Here is a 17,461-nt window from a genome sequence, read left to right as displayed (position 1 = left end):
AAAAGATCTGTTTTTTTTTTATTATTTTGACAAATCAGTTTAAGCATCTTAATATTGTACCTCCAAAGTGTGCAAATCCAGGAAGCAAATTGATGGTGATGGAGCATTTATTTTGTTGCAATCGTGAGTTTCTTCTGATTCTGAATAAAAAGCTTCAATACCCGACTTACTCGATTGCGAATTACAACTATTGTTATAGGCTCTACCATTTTCTTGAGAATTAATTCCAATCAAAGCACTCCTCCCATCAACAGAAATTTCCATGCAACTAATGCTGCTAGAGAAAGGTAATTCTGTTTTTGCAATCAGAATACCATTAAGAGTAAAGGTACTAAGAATATGCTGCGATTCATTCCAAGTCATGACAACCCCATCAGAGGAAAGGCAAACAGTATCGGCCACCACGCCATCCAGCCTTCTGATTAAACGTCCCTTTCTTATAGAGTGCAGGAGAACATCTGATGAGTGGGAGCACGAAACAACCATTCGAAGATCTGAGCTGACACAACAACTGAGTATTTCACTGTGGTGCCCCCTAAGTACCTGAATAGGTCCCTCAATACGACGTCTATGATTCTTTTCTAACAACAGAGGTGATGCAGAGCTACTGCTGGTTGAAGGCATCGTGCCAGACACAGTAGAAGATTCTCCGACGACACTTGAGTGAGATGCAAGTGCCCTGTGTATTCTCCAGAGTAATACTGTTGTATCTCGGGATCCTGTTACCAGGTAGTCACTATTGGCTGAAAGAGCAACGCAAGTTACAGGTGCACAGTGTGCATGGGCTGTTTCCAAGGTTTTAGCTCCATCTGAGGATATTAACCTAATACTATTGTCAGCATGCCCACCTAATCAGATGTCCAATTTTCATGTTAGATGTAGAATACCCTGGCAATGTAAAAAGTAGCTACTACAAATGTAGAACAAGTTTCTTATATGAAGTTTAAGAGCTGAGAGGAGGAAAGAACAAAAATGTCTATATTCTAGGAGAAAATATTTCTCATGTTCAGCCTAGAGTTTGTAATTGTTTTGGATATTATAACCATATGTTGAAGGCAAGTTCCAACCACAAAGATCAACCAAACTTACTAAAACGCCTGCAAAGTTGAATTGTCTATTTAAAGATCTGGCTAAATTAAATATTTAGGTTGCTGCTGTGATTTCTTTACATAGTTTTGCTGCTGCTTCAATTAGTGAGTATTTTCCAGCAAATACCTGAAGAGGTTGGAACTATTTTAATTTAACTTTTTATATCTAAATAATTTTATTATCCTTATTCTTGTACCTAAATCTTTTCGATAACATTTTTTCTCTTCTACTGAACAAAGGGGTGTTAATGCATAGCTGCAATACCACATACAATTTTGTCTTTTCTATGAAATACTAGAACATAAGACATGCCAAATGCTATGTAAGAACGGTTAACATCCCGAACTACCCCATGTTAATCCCCTTGAGAAAAATTCCTTAAAATTGATAGATTATATTATGTAATAATTCCCTATGTTTCCAGGCATAAGTATACTCCACGTTAATGGTAATAGTCATTATTTTAAGCTAAACTTTCTTATATAGGAGATTAATTACCAGTAATAATTTCTTTGTCACATGTTATAGAAACAATAGCTTGGCTTCTAATTCCAGAAACAGCAAAAGCCAATGCCTGGGGATATTGCCACTCTTCGCCAGTCCCAGCAGGACCTTTGAACATGCGTATAAGATTCCCACCCGCAGAGCCAGATGTAGCTTTTCCGTGTTGAAAGAAGAATGGTGTACCCTGGCCATCAGGTGTATTGGGTTGCCACTTGTGCTGTGCAACCTGAGCTGCTGGTGCATTCAAACCAACAACCACAACCATATCTGAAGAAGCGTGGATAGCGGCCGCTGGTAGATTGCAGTTCTCAGGGGATGGAACAGCATATGGTTTGATTGCTTTTGGGTTGCGGAATATTGTCTGATATACAAAGAAATGTATTGCATTATCATTATAATCACATGCATTGATCATCGATAGTTGAGGAAGCATCAAACAGTAGAAAAGCATTTCATCACAGGTTTTGAAACTAATGAGTAATGTAAGACACGAATGAACAATAATAGTCAGAAGTACTTAAAATAGATAAATGGGGCTTTCTTTCTGACTTGGTAGTGTCTAATCCAGGTACAATTTGAGAAGAGATATTGATCTCAAGTATAAGTTTTTATGTTATTATTATTTTTATTTTTTGACACAAAGAATTTGGCTGGAGGATATAATTAAGAATACTTTTGTCTGTTACTTGGATAAGATTTTATTAAAATCTGTATAATAAAACTGAGTTTTGCACATAGTACATGATTGTTTTGTAGCTACCTTAAGTTTAGTGAAATTTCTGCATTATAGTTCAGGTTCTAAACAACTACTTCTATTAGTACAGGGGTTGTCATTGAAACTCATCCAAAGTTGAAGGGTGTTGGAGCATTTGATCTTTCTGGTTGTTACTATTACCATCATTTTTAATTCCCAATAATTTTTTGATGAAAGAGAAAGGGTAAATCCATTCCATTACCTTGAGATTTGTCAAAATAACAGTAAACTCCATACTTTGCTGTAAATTGCACCCAATTCGTCTTTCACAAATTGATTTTAACATTTTAATTATTTTAACATAAAAAATGTTTTAACTATAATATTTTGAAAATTATACTTTTAGTAAATCATATAGAAATTTTCTCAAGATGTATGTATTACCTTAAAAAGACAAATAATATGAGATAGATGGAATATTTAACAAATAAAAATAACTGATTTTCTTTTTGTTTAAAAATACTTAATTGTGTCATGTGAATAGTAAGTCAAATATAAAAAAGTGAGTAATTTGGCAAAAAAGAAATTTACTTTTTTGCTCTTCATATTATAAACCAAAATTAAGAAAAACAGCCATTAACCATACATGGATAAACATGAATTATCAGTTAGCCTAATGATTTCGATCTGTATGTAAATCTAGACACATTACAGAAAAGCCAAAATAAAACACAAGGGTAAGAAGACAGAGAAGCATACTCAGGCATACACAAATGCTTACTCAGAAAGAAGTAATTATCAAAGTTACCTGCAAATGCAGAACTTCTGATAGTGGCTTCCTCTTCAAGTGAGGAACAGTCAGAAGTTGGGATGGTGTTTGTCCAAAATAAGCAATCTGATCTTGTGTGGCACGTTGTTGCACCTTTACTTGTCATGCACAGAAGAAAGTAATAAGTTACAGAAACATGGATAAATTATCTGTTGAGGTCTGATGCTATTAAGATGGAATTATGTAAATATTTTACAAAAATGTACTCCACATAAAAATTAATGGTGTGTAAAATTTTCCATTTTTTTATGCCATTAAATTTTGCTAATTCATTCACCTATAGTTAATAAAGGCAAATAAATTGAAAAGAATGTTATACAAACAAATGAAGAAAAAGCTTATAGCGGTTATCCATCAACAATAACATATGTTTAAGTAGATTGTCACCTAACCTGGCTTTATTATGAATCAATGGTCAGTTCAATTTTTCTTGCCTTTACTATTACAAGAGAAATATTAATAAATTGCTTCCTTTGGTCATTAAGAAAACGAGTATACATACAATTTGGTCCCTCAAAGATATACCTCGTGCGCTTTCCGTCCCTAAAGGTTTGTTATATGCAAAATCACCCCAGATTTTTGGCTAAAGGTTAGTTTATCCACCAATAGGTTGTCACACTCCCTAAGGAAAGCACACGCATGAAATGTAATGAAGGAGACAGGCCCACAGTTAGCATGTAAAACTGCTTCTTCTCTGGGAATTTTGAAGACCGACTAAATAAAAACTTGTTTAATTTAGAACAGACAGAAATTCCAAGACTGAGTATTTTGTAAACAATCAATATCCAAGGACTAAAAGCAACAAAAGTCTAGCTAGGGGTGAGATTGATATGGGCAAGTGTTACATCCCACAAAGCACTCAAGCAATGAAAGTTTAGCTAGGGGTGATCTTTTTTCTTTTTTCTTTTTTTTAAGAAAAAAGATAAAATAAAATGTAGATTGGGCTCAAAAGCCTTTCTCTTTTTTTTTTTTTTCAGAGATTTGGAATTGCATATTACTCAGACAACCAAATGAATTGAAAATACGGAGAAGCAACGGAGACATACTGGGTCAGATATTTTATCAATGTTCACTGTCCCTTCATAGGTAGTATAAAAGAAAACATTATTTGCTGCAATGGCCTCTTTGCCCTGTTGCTTATACCTGCATGGTCAAACTCATTATTAATGTAACCAGATGTAAATTGTCAAGGGACTAACATAAAGTCAAAATTTAAAAAGGAACGTTATAGATATCTATATTGAAAATGCAAACTTAAGAAAAATGAAAATCACGAATAAACAAAAGGAATCTTTTAATTAAGCAGGTGCACAAACCAAAAGAAAGGGGAGAAACCGAAAAGTAGGAAGAAAACCTACCCAAATATGAGGTCAATCCACTCATGCAAATGAGCAGATACATACTCACTCTCCAGAGCCATCCTATGCTTGTGCACAAAATCAACTGGATTCTCAGCCCAAGCAGGAAGTTTTACAGTATCTGGTATGAAAAAAGTAAATCACAAGAAGAGGTATTAACTATAATATGCATTTAAGTATAACACAATGTCTTCTTATTAGAAAACCAATGGAGAAAATCTTAATGAGTATACCAAGCTTTTCTCCCAATTTTGTTGTGCCAAAATCAATTGAATTTTCATTTGTGAGGACCTCAGGGAGATAAAATAGCTCAGGAACCTAATAAGTTGAGATTAAAAGAGAAAAAAAAAAAGAGAGCTTAAAATAAAAGTTTCAACTAAACCATGATAAGCATTTAAAATGTAAGTACTAAAACATCATGTCCTCTAATTAAAACTAAAAATGTTTAATATATAATACAAGTACTAAAAACAGTTTATATAAAAGAATTCAAGAAAACCAATCATTCTGTTGGAAGTTAGTAAACATATACCAATTCCTTCACATCACTCATGTCCTCAAGAACTCCATTCCATGTAGCAGAAATATCAGAAAACATTCGATCAGCATGATCAAATTTTCCACCATGTAGTTTGATTGCAAGGGTAGTGAATGGTTCAACCCTAACAAGATAATATAAAACCTGTAAAACATAATAACCATTAACTGATGCAAAATCAGCAACTAAAATGCAACCATATTAAATGCTGTCATTTGCATACTGGGTAATTTCTTCTTTTGCTACCTCGGAACAGAGAAAAATCATCATGATTTTGATTTATTCTATGACTCAGCAAAGAAATAGGAAATTTAATGCAGAAGCCAAAAATAAAAACAGATTCTAACAATGAAAATTAATAAAAAAAAGCACAAGATTAAAGGGCACACTAGTTATCTTTATCAGCTTTAGTGAGGCATATTTCTGTATTTGGACTTTGTTGATGTTACTTAAATGTAAACCAACCTTATTTTAATGTCTTAGGATTGGTATTATTTGGAAGCCAAAAACCATTTTGTTTTATCTTAACATGATTGACAATTTAAAACAGCCTAGCTATTAATCTACATGGTTTCCATTTAAAAATCATCTGCCCCAAAATCAATCAATACTCTCTCTCTCTGTCTTTCTCTCTCTCTCTGTGAATGGCAGGTTCAGATGATTCTACAGCTGGTGCTTCCAACATACTGACATAATGCAGCCAAAACTTATTCGCATCTTATTTATTGGAGGTAGTTTGGGACAGGTGAGACTTAGTTAGTAGAAGACATTTAAAAACTTATTTTTGTGAATGACTTGGTAGAATTCATGCCACAGAATCAAACTTCACATCAGCTCCAAGTTAACCACTTAAGCTCCATCTGGAGAATGGAGAGAAATATTTTGATCACAAATTTGATAATAGAGCTCACAAAGTAAGAAAACGAACCAAAGAACCAGCACCAAAAGTCTACATACTAAATTACCCAAGTAAAAACCAAAAAGGGGGAGGGGGGGACCTACTGTTCCTGCACTTGAGTAGTGTGATCCATAGTGGAACTTAGGGATGACAGGGTCATCAAAGCTAGTGTATCTCTCTTGAAATTTTTGCAGACGATCTGGGTTCAGTGCTCCAACAGGCTGCATCATATCAAAAGCATTAATAATTTAAAAAATATAAAAAATATTTTGCATTGAACTCATCGAAGCAACATTCATGATAACCTTTGAAAGGTCCCGGTAAGAAGAAGGATTAGAAAGATCCAAGTTCTCTGAACTATAATCAGAAAGAATCCAAGGGAAAACGGGATACTGCCAAAAATAAATAATGATAAAATAAGTAACAACGTGAAGATAGGATAGAAGACTTTAATTATAGAAAGCAATAAACTAATAAGAAAGATCACCTGGGTTATGTCATTATAACTACGCCCAGCCAATGTATTGAGTTGCATTAGATACTCAAAATTACTTATCTGCACAAGGGGACCAAAAATTCATTGTTAATAAGCAAAAATATATTACCAAGCTAAGTCTGAATCACGAGGACCTGAAACTGGTTAGTCATTGGAGCAAGATTTTAAGTTTCAATTAGCCCTGCCTTAGGATGAGCAGGTGAAGAGATACGTAGAGGAGTCAAGGCTGGCGATTCTCATACAGGCACGATATTGCACAACAACAAGAGGTCATGTTGTGTGCTTTTACTTAGCAGTAGCACAAGGACACTAGATCCTTCCACCTTCTAGTAGGGGGGATGACCACCAATCTAGATGACGTGCCATTTCTCTTACACCTGAATATCGCTGTGACTGCATGTTCCCATCAGGTGTTTCCCTGTGATGATGCTGTTGGCTATGTGATAAGTATGCTTGGGATCAGGTGTGGAGATAGGTGGTGGAAGAGGGAAAAACAGAGATCAAAGGTCGAAAAACAAAGAAGGAAAATGAAAAACATGTCACGGATCACAACCTAGCTCTATGATACCATGATAGAATTTGAGCGAAAATGTAAAATTGATTTATGATTGATCATAATGATTAAGCCAAGTTACAATGATAGATCCTAGAAAACATCCAAGGTGTAGGAGTGTGCATGGGGTGCTGTTATGTTGTGTTACATGTATGATCAACTTAGTGTGGCCAACCTGCATTTGTTGTGGCAGATCGGAGGATATATGACTCTACTACAAGTACCAAATTTGTTTTTAATTTTCTTTGGTTTTGGGGTTTTTGTTTTACGACTATTATTTATATTAATGGTTTTTTGATCATAGGCCATTGCAAAGAGGTCATTACATTTGTCATAATTTTTAATTTTTTTTAATTTTCATTGATCTTGATATCATCTGTAATATTACAGAGATATTACAGCTACAAATAACACTAATGGCACAATTATTCTAATTCCTATAATCAATCAATCTAGTTATATACAATGAATACACAGATTATTAATTTAAATAGACAAATTATATTCTACATATAATTGGAAACAGAGATGAACAAGCCATGACATCTTCATACTTCTTCGGCTTCTTAGAGTAGGCCCCCTATTATGTACCCATCTACCCAAGAAGGTGCTACAACAGTTTATGCGCCCAGAAGCTTTAAAAGATGAAAATTAGGTTTGAACCATGAAAGACGAGATGAGGGCATTAGAAAGAAACTCGACTTGGGAGATAATAGATAGGCTAAAAGATAAGAAGGAATTTGGATGTAGGTGGATATACACTGCATGTGAAGCAAAGATCTGATAGGACCTTGGTCGATATAAGGCAAGATAGGATGATATATAAGATTAAGATCATTGTAGGTAATGATGAGACCGAAAAGAAGGTTCTGAGGGAGAAGTTGAGAAACCAAGATTGTGTTTTCTTTGGATAGAGATGTTACGTAAGTTGAAAACTAATTAGATATTTGATAGATGTGTTACATATGCTGTATCTAACATGGAATAAATGTTTATTATGAACAAATAATCATCAACTTTTATGCTTCAATTCAAACATAATGTTGTGATACATTCCATAATTAACACATATTTTATTCTGTAATTAGTACAAATTTCATTTTTTTTATTTGTACAAATTTTATTCCATTTAATTTCTTTCCTTAATTAGGTCCCTGACAGCTTATAAATAAGTCTTGTATTCACTCTTTGAAAGACATAATTACAATAATATTTAGATTATTATCTTTCAAGTTGCTATCAGATCCTCCGATCTAAGGGGCTCTGCTTCTGCATTCTTTCAGTCAGCCTTCATTGCTGCAATTGATACTGTTTTAGTGTCCAGTCATTGCGTATACCACTGGTCGCCGTTCGATGCCGTCCTGCATCGTCAGCCACCTTTCGCCGTTGTCATTGGAATGTCTATGAGCCTTTATGGACCCTTTCAGTAAGACATCTAGCTCTTGTTCCCAAACCATGGCTGGTAAGAGTTCTAGCTTCCTATCCTTTAATGCTTCTGGTACTGAAAATATCTGGATTATAGACTCTAGTGCCATTAATCATATGATATCTCACTCTTCTTATTTTTCATCCTACACCTTTTTAACTGATAACCAACACATCACTGTTTCTAATGGTTCTCATATCCCCATTATTGGTTGTGGTAACATTCAACTTCAATCTTCCCTTCATTTGAACAATGTGCTCCATGTTCCCAAACTATCTAATAACCTCTTGTCTATTTATAAAATCACCCAGGACTTAAATTGTGCTGTGACATTTTCCACTTCCATTGTGTTTTCCAGGATCTTGCCACGAGGAGGACAATTGGAATTGCTAAAGAGCATGCCGGGTTATACTACTTGCAGCATGACGACAGAAAAGAGTGTACCAAACAAAAGGCTCTCACTTCCAATCATCAAACAAGTTCAGAACCTTGGTCATCCTCCTAAATATGGCTTCAGCATAGGCGTCTGGGTCATTCTCCGTTTAGTGTCCTTAAGTCTTTGTTTTTTTTTTGTTTAAAAAAAGGTCAGTCGAGTCTTTTCATTGTGATGTTTGTGAGTTTGCTAAACACCATCGAACAACTTTTCTTCCCAATACTAATAAAAGTTCTAAACCTTTTGACCTTGTTCATTCGAATGTGTGGGGACTTACACCTATCAGTAATATTTCTGGTGCAAAGTGGTTTGTTTCTTTTATTGATGATTGCACTCGGGTTACCTGGATATTTCTCATGAAAGACAAATCTGAAGTTTTCCAATTGTTTGTAAAATTTTACTGTATAATTCAAACACAATTTGGGAGATCGATTAAAAGATTGCGTTCTGATAATGAGAGAGAGTATGTGAATCAAAACCTTTCCAATTTCCTCAAAGATAATGGTGTTGTTCATGAGTTAACTTGTGTAGACACCCCTCAACAAAATGGGGTTGCAGAAAGGAAAAATCGACATCTCCTTGAGGTTGCCAGAGCTTTACTCTTCCAAATGTCTGCTCCTAAGTCTTACTTGGAGAAACTGTTCTAACCGTTACTTACTTGATAAATAGGTTACCTTCTCGTGTTTTAAATGATGTTAGTTCTACTCAACTCATGACCACATTTTATCCGTCTGTTCCCATTATGACCAGTCTTCAGAGTTGTGTCTTTGGATGTTTTGTCTTTGTTCATGTTCATGGTCCCTATTGGGGAAAGTTAGATCTCGGGATATCAAATGTGTTTTCATAGGTTATGCCTCAAACAAATGTTATCACCCTCAAAGTCGTCATGTCTATGTTTCCAAAGATATCACTTTTCATGAAACAGAGTCTTTCTTCACTAGTCCTCTGCTTCAAGGAGAGAATAGTCTAGAAGCTGAGATCCACGAGTTGTCATATTTTCCCTATTTATAGGATTCCACTCCTACAGAGGATGACAAAGACCCTGAACTAGCATCATCACCAGTTCAACACAAGGAGGACAAACACTTTAGGAACCAGTATCAGCAAAGAAAAAAATCCGATGTGGTCCAACAACAACTTCAATCATCCGAGATCTAACTTTCCCCAATTATGAATCTAACCTAGATGCCTCTTATGAATCTAACCTAGATGATTTGCCAATTGTCTTAAGAAAAGGAAAAAGATCTTGTGCCAAATATCCTATATCCCAATTTGTGTCTACTAAAAATCTTTCTCTACAACACCAAAGTTTTATTTCAGCTGTTGATTCTATCAGAATTCCTACATCAGTACAAGAAGCCTTAAAGGATGAGAACTCGGTTCGAGCCATGAATGAAGAAATAGGTGCATTGGAAAGGAATGAGAATTGGGAGATTGTAGAGAGATCGAAAGACAAAAAGGCAGTGGGTTGTACGTGGATATATACAGTTAAATATCAAGCTGATGGCACATTGGACCAGTATAAGGCGAGGTTGGTTGCAAAGGGATACACCCAAACCTATGGGATTGATTATGAGAAGATATTCGCTCCAGTGGCAAAAATGAATACAGTTAGGATCATTATCTCTTTAGCAGCGCACTTTGGTTGGGAGATGCATCAATTTAATGTTAAAAATTCCTTCTTACATGGAAGCTTGGAATAAGAAGTGTACATGGAGATTTCGCCTGGATATGGTGCCACTAATGGAGGAAATAAAGTTTGCAAACTGAAGAAGGCCCTATATGGTCTCAAGCAGTCTCCTCAGACTTGGTTTGGTAGGTTCACTCAAGCTATGGTATCTTTGGGGTACAAGCAAAGCCAAGGTGACCATACTCTCTTTACAAAACACTCCCAAGATGGTAAACTTACTTTGCTCTAGGTCTATGTCGATAATATAATTATTGCAGGCAATGATGAACTTGAAAAAAAAACCTTGAGTGAAAGGTTAGCTACCCAATTTGAGATGAAGGATCTCGGGAAGCTATAGTACTTCCTTGGGATAGAGGTTGCATACTCTAGACAGGGTATCTTCATTTCTCAGAGAAAATATATATTTGATCTCCTCAAAGAAATTGGCAAGTTGGGCTGTAAAACCACTGGAGTGCCCATAGAGCAAAATCACAGGATTGGAAATGATGAAGAAAGTTCAAAGGTAGAGAAGACACAATACCAAAGACTTGTGGGAAAACTTATCTACTTATCCCACACCAAGCCTGATATAGCCTATGCAGTTAGTGTGACTAGTCAATTCATGCATGACCCAAGAGAGAGACATTTGCAGGCAGCAAATAGGATCATTCAGTACTTGAAGCCTTCTCCAGGAAAGGGGTTGTTGTTTAAAAAGGAGAAAAATTCATCCATGAAAGTATATACTGATGCTGACTATGCAGGATCAATTGTTAATAGGAGATCTACCACTAGATATTGCATGTTCTTGGGTGGAAATTTAGTAACGTGGATGAGTAAGAAGCAAAATGTGGTTGCAAGATCAAGTGCAAAAGTAGAATTCATAGCTATGGCTCAAGGTGTTTGTGAGTTGTTATGGATGAAGGTCATACTCGATGACCTCAAAATAAAATATGAAGCTCCTATGGGACTGGTTTGTGATAATAAGTCTGCCATTAGCATTGCACACAATCTAGTTCAACACGATCAAACAAAGCACATACAGATTGATCGACATTTCATTAAGGAAAAATTGGATAGTGGTCTTATAGCCAGCAAATACATCCCTTCAAAGCTTCAGTTGACAGATATGTTCACCAAGGGACTTCCCACGAAGCAGCTTCAAGACCTTACTTGCAAGCTGTGAATGATAGATATATATTCACCAACTTGAGGGGGAGTGTTGTGATACATTCCATAATTAGCACAGATTTTATTCTGTAATTAATACAAATTTGATTTTTTTATTTGTACAGATTTTGTTCCATTTTATTTTTTCCCTTAATTAGGTTGCTGGCAGCTTATAAATAAGTCTTGTATTCACTCTTTGAAAGACAAAATTACAACAATATTCAGATTATTATCTTTCAAGTCATATACTTTGGGAGAAACCAGCTTAATTTGAGAAAAAAAACTGTTTTCCAATATAATCAAACAAATCCAAACATAAAGCAATATCTTTTAGGGTTAAGACACACTGCTCACCTCCCACCTAGCCCAACGCTCCATAAGCTTGGCTCTTTTCAAAAGTTGTCCAGGCCTCTGAAAAATAAATTGTTTTTACCCAGTGCCCAGATGCAAAGAAATTTACCAAGATGAAAATTCACAAAGAAGAGAATACCTGAGTAGCTAAATATATATTGTTTAAATATGGAGGGTGAGCATGAACAATTGCTTGATATGCATTTCTTCGCCCCTCGCTACTCTGAAGAGGAAATTTTGGTAGGTAAAATCAGTTTTAGGATTATAAGTTTGCTACATTTAACAACCATTGGTAAGATATTCAGAAATATATCAGCATTAATTAATTATACGTTACAAATCCAAGAAGATTATATTTCTGATAAAAAAAGGAAACAAAGTGGCATATTAGGGAATTAATACCCCAAAGTCAAAGAAGAAGTTGGAACGGTTCACCAGAAAGAGCTCCAATGCACTTCTTCTAAGAAGATATCTGTAACAGGAACCAATTAATGACAAAAACTGAAAACACATAGACAACATCAAGTATACTAAAACCTCAATTAAGTAGCGAAGTAAAAAGGGAAGAAGATGCTTATAGAGAGGTAAATATATGCAGCTTACTCAAAAGACTGCACACTCATCAATAATACTGCTTGAAAGAAACCATAAACTAGGTACCAAATAGAAGCAAGACTATATCATGTCAAATAATAAAGTTTAAGGAAAGCAGAGCAAATTCCGAAACAGTATCTTTGCTTCTTCCTCATCGCCTCGACAGCGGTGATGATCTCTCCCTGCTGGCCATCAAGCTTGACCATCATGTGCTGGTTTCCATCACTTTGCCTATAACCCAAGAGTTACGCATGACAAATGAAGCCACCACCGCGGTTTCATATCTGGTGCCTGTCAACAGCGAGGACTGCGCCTTCCTCCATGGGTTTTTTCATCCCCGGCAAAACCTCATATCTGAAAGTCGTTACACCATTGTCCTTGTTGGCGTCATCTTCTTCGCTGGAGCCACAGCATGCCATGATTCCGAACACAACGTGGTGGATCTCCTTCTGCTGTTGGGTTAAAACTTCATGTGTATATTAGAAGCCTTCTCAAAATCTAGTAGAGATTTCTGGTGCTTGGTTTGTTTTGTTTAAGTCCATCTTTAATGGATCTCTGTGTTTTACTGTATTGTCTTCTGAGTTTAGCGCTTAGAAAGCATTTGGATTTTTAATTATTCAAGATGTAGCAATTTGTGGCGGCCAAAAGCCATCACAAAGTATTTAATTCTTTTAAAAACAATTTCTGATAGTTTTAACCTCCAGAAAACATAATAAAATAAAATAAAATAATAAATCAAATGTGACGTCATCACTTGAAGTCCAAGATAGACAGAAATGGCTAAAACACTGGACGGAATAAAAATTTGAGAACTAACACCAGTCACCAAAAAATTCAGGGACGAAAACCATAAATTTGAAAGAATTTAAAGATGAAAATTAAAACATACTTTACCCTAGAAAAAACGAGATAATAAATAGTCAACAAAGTAAATTCACCTCCGACTATAAATTTGATGAAGAGCAGATAATAACCAGCTGCGATTCTTTTCTAGGTCCCGTGCCTCAGAACCAAATTTCTTACCATCCATCGTGGTGTTGATCTCATTATTATCAACTATAAAATTTATCCTCCTACTAGTCACCTACAACAAGACAACGGCAATTCACACTAGTGCAATTGAAATATATTTAAGCCAAGAAAATAATTTCATATCCTTCATCCATTTTTCCTACAATAAAGATACCAGCACAAATCTTAACTTATTCAAAGAAAAGTTTCCATGTATTTTGATTGTAGGAAGCAACCAAAAGCTACGAAAACTATAGGGTAAAGATGATAATAAGAGTAACAGAAAGACAAGTGTAATGGATTAGAGTATGTTAGTTGTGATCATCTTATCCATGTCCACAAACCACCCCTCATGTTCTTGCCCAAAACCAACTCTACAATATTCTTACACGGTTCTGCTACTGTTTATTGAGCCTTTTTGGTGCTGAGTGTGCCCTAGGCCCATGAACCAAATCTTTAAGACAGCTATCGATCACCCCTTCGGAAGAAGTAAAAAAATGAAAAATGTGGCAATGTAAACTTACAATACACTTTGGTACATTTGGTTTGGGTGTAATTCTCATGTATCAAAAGTTTGAACATCACGATTATGTACAAAAAAGGATAAGATTAGGTATTTGGCTTCAATTTGGTGTAATCAATGGGTTTCCTTAACAGAATTGTTGAAGGATTGTGCAGCCCTACTCCATTTATATACTCTTTGATATTTTGTTATTTGCTCTTACTTTTGGCTTCAAAAGGGTAATATTAGGTATTTGGCTTCAATTTAGTTCCTTAATTTTTTTTATGTTCTTACTTTTAGTCCATCAATTTTTTTTGGCTGGTCAACAGGTTAAATGAATTGCTTGTAAATTGGGTGATTAATTGTGGTGGTTGAAAAATTGATAAACATAGTATTAACAAATCATTAGATTGATGTAATTTATTTAGGACAAATTTGGAACAAAAGTTTTAATATCATTGAAAACTGAAAACATCAGTCAGTGTGAATTTATTTTAATGCTAAAACATTAGTTATTTTGAAATGGAGGGAATAGATCATTAAACTTACTTGGAAGGTTCCCTGTACAACCCTAAGTGACTGGACCATTGTTGATGGTAGCTCAATAACAATTCTTTCATCAAGCTCACTTGGAACATAACCGGGTGCAAAGGCTGAAGAACTCTGAACAACACCCTCATCACTTTCGTGTTGAATAGCAGAGGATTCTAAAGATTCTTGTGCAACTTTTTCAGCTGCTTTTGAAAAATTAGGTTGATTCTCTACTTTGTCTTCAATATCATCAATCCTAGCATCCAAATTTTCAGTTTCCGCCTGTTCTTCATCTTCATTTACATCTTCTATTGTAATTGCTTCTGCAGATAAAACTGGAGTGGTGTGATCATTGTTCTCCCCTGAATAATCCTCATAATTCGCAGCGAAACCTAAATGATCAGAGCCTTGATAATTCCTTCTCATACATCTTCTCATCCGGGAAGAACTTTCCGTAAAATCTAGCTTCCAGAAAACCTAGAGAAAATTAGAAAATAATCAGCTTGGTGGATTGAATCATTAAAAAAAATTATTTTGGCAAGATTTTAATATCAGAAAGCATGAGTTGGATAGATAAAAAATCCTCCAAGAACATCCCCAAAAGGAAAAGAAAACATAAACAGAAAAACAGGAGCATAAGTTCAAAAGAGCAATCTAACTCTTTTGCAAAGCCAAAAGCCCCTTACATAATGCTAGGAACACAAGCACAAAAAGGCTACACTAGTTGGTTTTGAATTCTTAGATTTTTTTTCCCAGGCATATATATACACCAAAGAACAGCAATCAATATATGCATCTTCCTAGAGTTTTTTCATATACTCAACAAATTAGAGAATTTAAGGCAAGAAATAGATGAGTAGCAACAAAGAGCGCCAGTTGGTAGCAACAATGTAGACAGTCATATCATACATACACGAAGTGGGCAGTACAAATAATCCGCAAAAGGCCCAAAAAGACTTCTCATCTCGATTAACTGGCGAATAAGTTTGCGCCATGCATGAATTCCAGTGCTGATGTGATGCTGACATATTATATTTGCACGAGCATGCCTGTCAATCTGGAAAAAAAAAAAAGAATTTAACATACTATGTTATCTCAATATAATCTGAAAACCATAGAAAAAGTTAGCAGGCAAACCTCAGATCGCTGCATATTCCTTGCTAGGGCAAAACTGGCAACAAGAACAGCAATAAATTTATATGACAAAGCATTGAAATCTTTCTCGTACACCGACTTTGTATCAATTGGCTGCAGACATTCCATCCAGGCAACTCCCATTGCTTCAGTAATATTCCATCTTTTAACCCGCTCCATATCACTAGCACTCCTTCGCTGTTCAGATGTAGCCATTGCAACAGCACTAAGACCTCTTCCAGAACCAATCCTTGAAAACCGTTGAAGATCGCGAGCAGCTGCCAATGCAGCATCTTTCGCAGCTGCTTTGCTCTTTGGTATCTGTGATGTTTTGTTAGGGACTGCCAGAGGTTTTTGAAAGCTTGAAAATGAATGAAGCCTAGCATGTTTCCGTTCCAGCAATGAGGTTTCACGCCTAATCTGCGCATTTGACGAAGGAGCATGATTTTCTGCACCTGAAGTACCAGCTGCAATCATAGACAATGCCATCGCAGCAGGTGGAGATGCAAAAGCAGCAGCCCAGGTTGGAGATATCATATCAAGAGCAGCCTGAAAGAAATTGTAAGATGCATAATTAAGTTAATTCACCAAAAGTCATACAAATGAATAGAAAATATTAGCACCATACAATAGCTCTTTATCAGCACATTACTTTAACTAAACTTTGTTGGGCATGTATTATTGGAGGGCAAGCAAACAAATACAAGTGTTCCACTTTTGATTAAGTTAATGAAAAAATTTATTATTTGAAAATGGTAGCAGAAAGTGTTGAAATGTGATCAAGAAAATTGAATTTATTCTTGTAATTAGGTTGAAGATTTATTCCTATAATTAGGTTATTTTCATTTCTTAGAATAAGGAATATTTAATGTGATGTGGTGTGATTTGACTTGTCTTACTAAGAGAATGTTTTGACAATATAGGAAAAAAAAAACAAAAACAAATAACTCTTGTACAAAAACCGGTGGATATAGTTTTACCAAATCACCTTAATTTTGAACTCTTTGGGGTCTGTCTTAATTGTAGCCTTAAGGGGAGGGTATATATAGTCCTATATCGACTAAAGATATTAAAAGTTGATTTTGTGGGATTGAATTAGGTCTTAAGCCGAATACTAAGAAGAACTTTTGACAATATAGGGCAAAAAAAAAACTCTTGTACAAAATCCACTAGTTGAAGATGGATCTATATAGTCAAGCATAAATCTGATGGCACTCTTGATCAATACAAGGCGAGACAAGTAGCGAAGGCATGCACTCAATCTTATGGCTTCCATTATGAAGAGATGTTTCCTCTTATGACAAAATGAACATTGTTTGTATTTTACTCTTTCTTGCTGCCCACTTTGGGTGGGAACTAGACACCTGTTTGATGTAAAAAATGAATTCTTGCATGGAGATTTAGAGGAAGATATGTATATGGATACTCCAAGGATTTAGACCCACAGATGGAACAAGGCCCAAGTATTTTAAAATATAAATATATATTCGATAATGGCATATTTTATTACATATACAATATTTATCTCTACTCATAAATACACGGATACAAAATATTACATGTGAAGAGGGGTTTAATCTTTTTGTGGAATTTGAAATTTTGTTATTCTTAATTGCTTGGATAAGTTAAAATTTGAAAATGGAAAGAATTTAGAAGAATCCAAGAAGATAAAGTTGAAACATGG

At 35.3% G+C, this 17,461-nt stretch overlaps 1 protein-coding gene across 1 annotated transcript in view; it reads right to left on the bottom strand.

Annotated features, from left to right (window-relative positions):
* The window catches only part of LOC100775259 (BEACH domain-containing protein C2), a 32,076-nt gene that overhangs the window by 1,371 nt on the left and 13,244 nt on the right, over positions 1-17,461 (bottom strand). Inside the window, exons 13-30 of the mRNA XM_041014316.1 lie at positions 15,781-16,326; positions 15,557-15,700; positions 14,662-15,120; positions 13,538-13,683; positions 12,408-12,477; positions 12,145-12,228; positions 12,009-12,065; positions 6,398-6,466; positions 6,216-6,302; positions 6,015-6,131; positions 5,007-5,156; positions 4,708-4,792; positions 4,475-4,595; positions 4,163-4,259; positions 3,096-3,209; positions 1,588-1,954; positions 171-848; positions 61-134 (exon numbers count right to left, since the gene is read on the bottom strand). Of these exons, the coding sequence (XP_040870250.1) occupies positions 61-134; positions 171-848; positions 1,588-1,954; positions 3,096-3,209; positions 4,163-4,259; positions 4,475-4,595; positions 4,708-4,792; positions 5,007-5,156; positions 6,015-6,131; positions 6,216-6,302; positions 6,398-6,466; positions 12,009-12,065; positions 12,145-12,228; positions 12,408-12,477; positions 13,538-13,683; positions 14,662-15,120; positions 15,557-15,700; positions 15,781-16,326 (3,465 nt within the window). The remainder of the gene's footprint in view (positions 1-60; positions 135-170; positions 849-1,587; positions 1,955-3,095; positions 3,210-4,162; positions 4,260-4,474; positions 4,596-4,707; positions 4,793-5,006; positions 5,157-6,014; positions 6,132-6,215; positions 6,303-6,397; positions 6,467-12,008; positions 12,066-12,144; positions 12,229-12,407; positions 12,478-13,537; positions 13,684-14,661; positions 15,121-15,556; positions 15,701-15,780; positions 16,327-17,461) is intronic.

This window comes from Glycine max, chromosome 3, assembly GCF_000004515.6.
Source record: "Glycine max cultivar Williams 82 chromosome 3, Glycine_max_v4.0, whole genome shotgun sequence".
In the NCBI taxonomy this organism is placed as follows: domain Eukaryota; kingdom Viridiplantae; phylum Streptophyta; class Magnoliopsida; order Fabales; family Fabaceae; genus Glycine; species Glycine max.
Note: the sequence above shows the minus strand (reverse complement) of the source record. Positions and strands in the feature narration are given on the sequence as shown.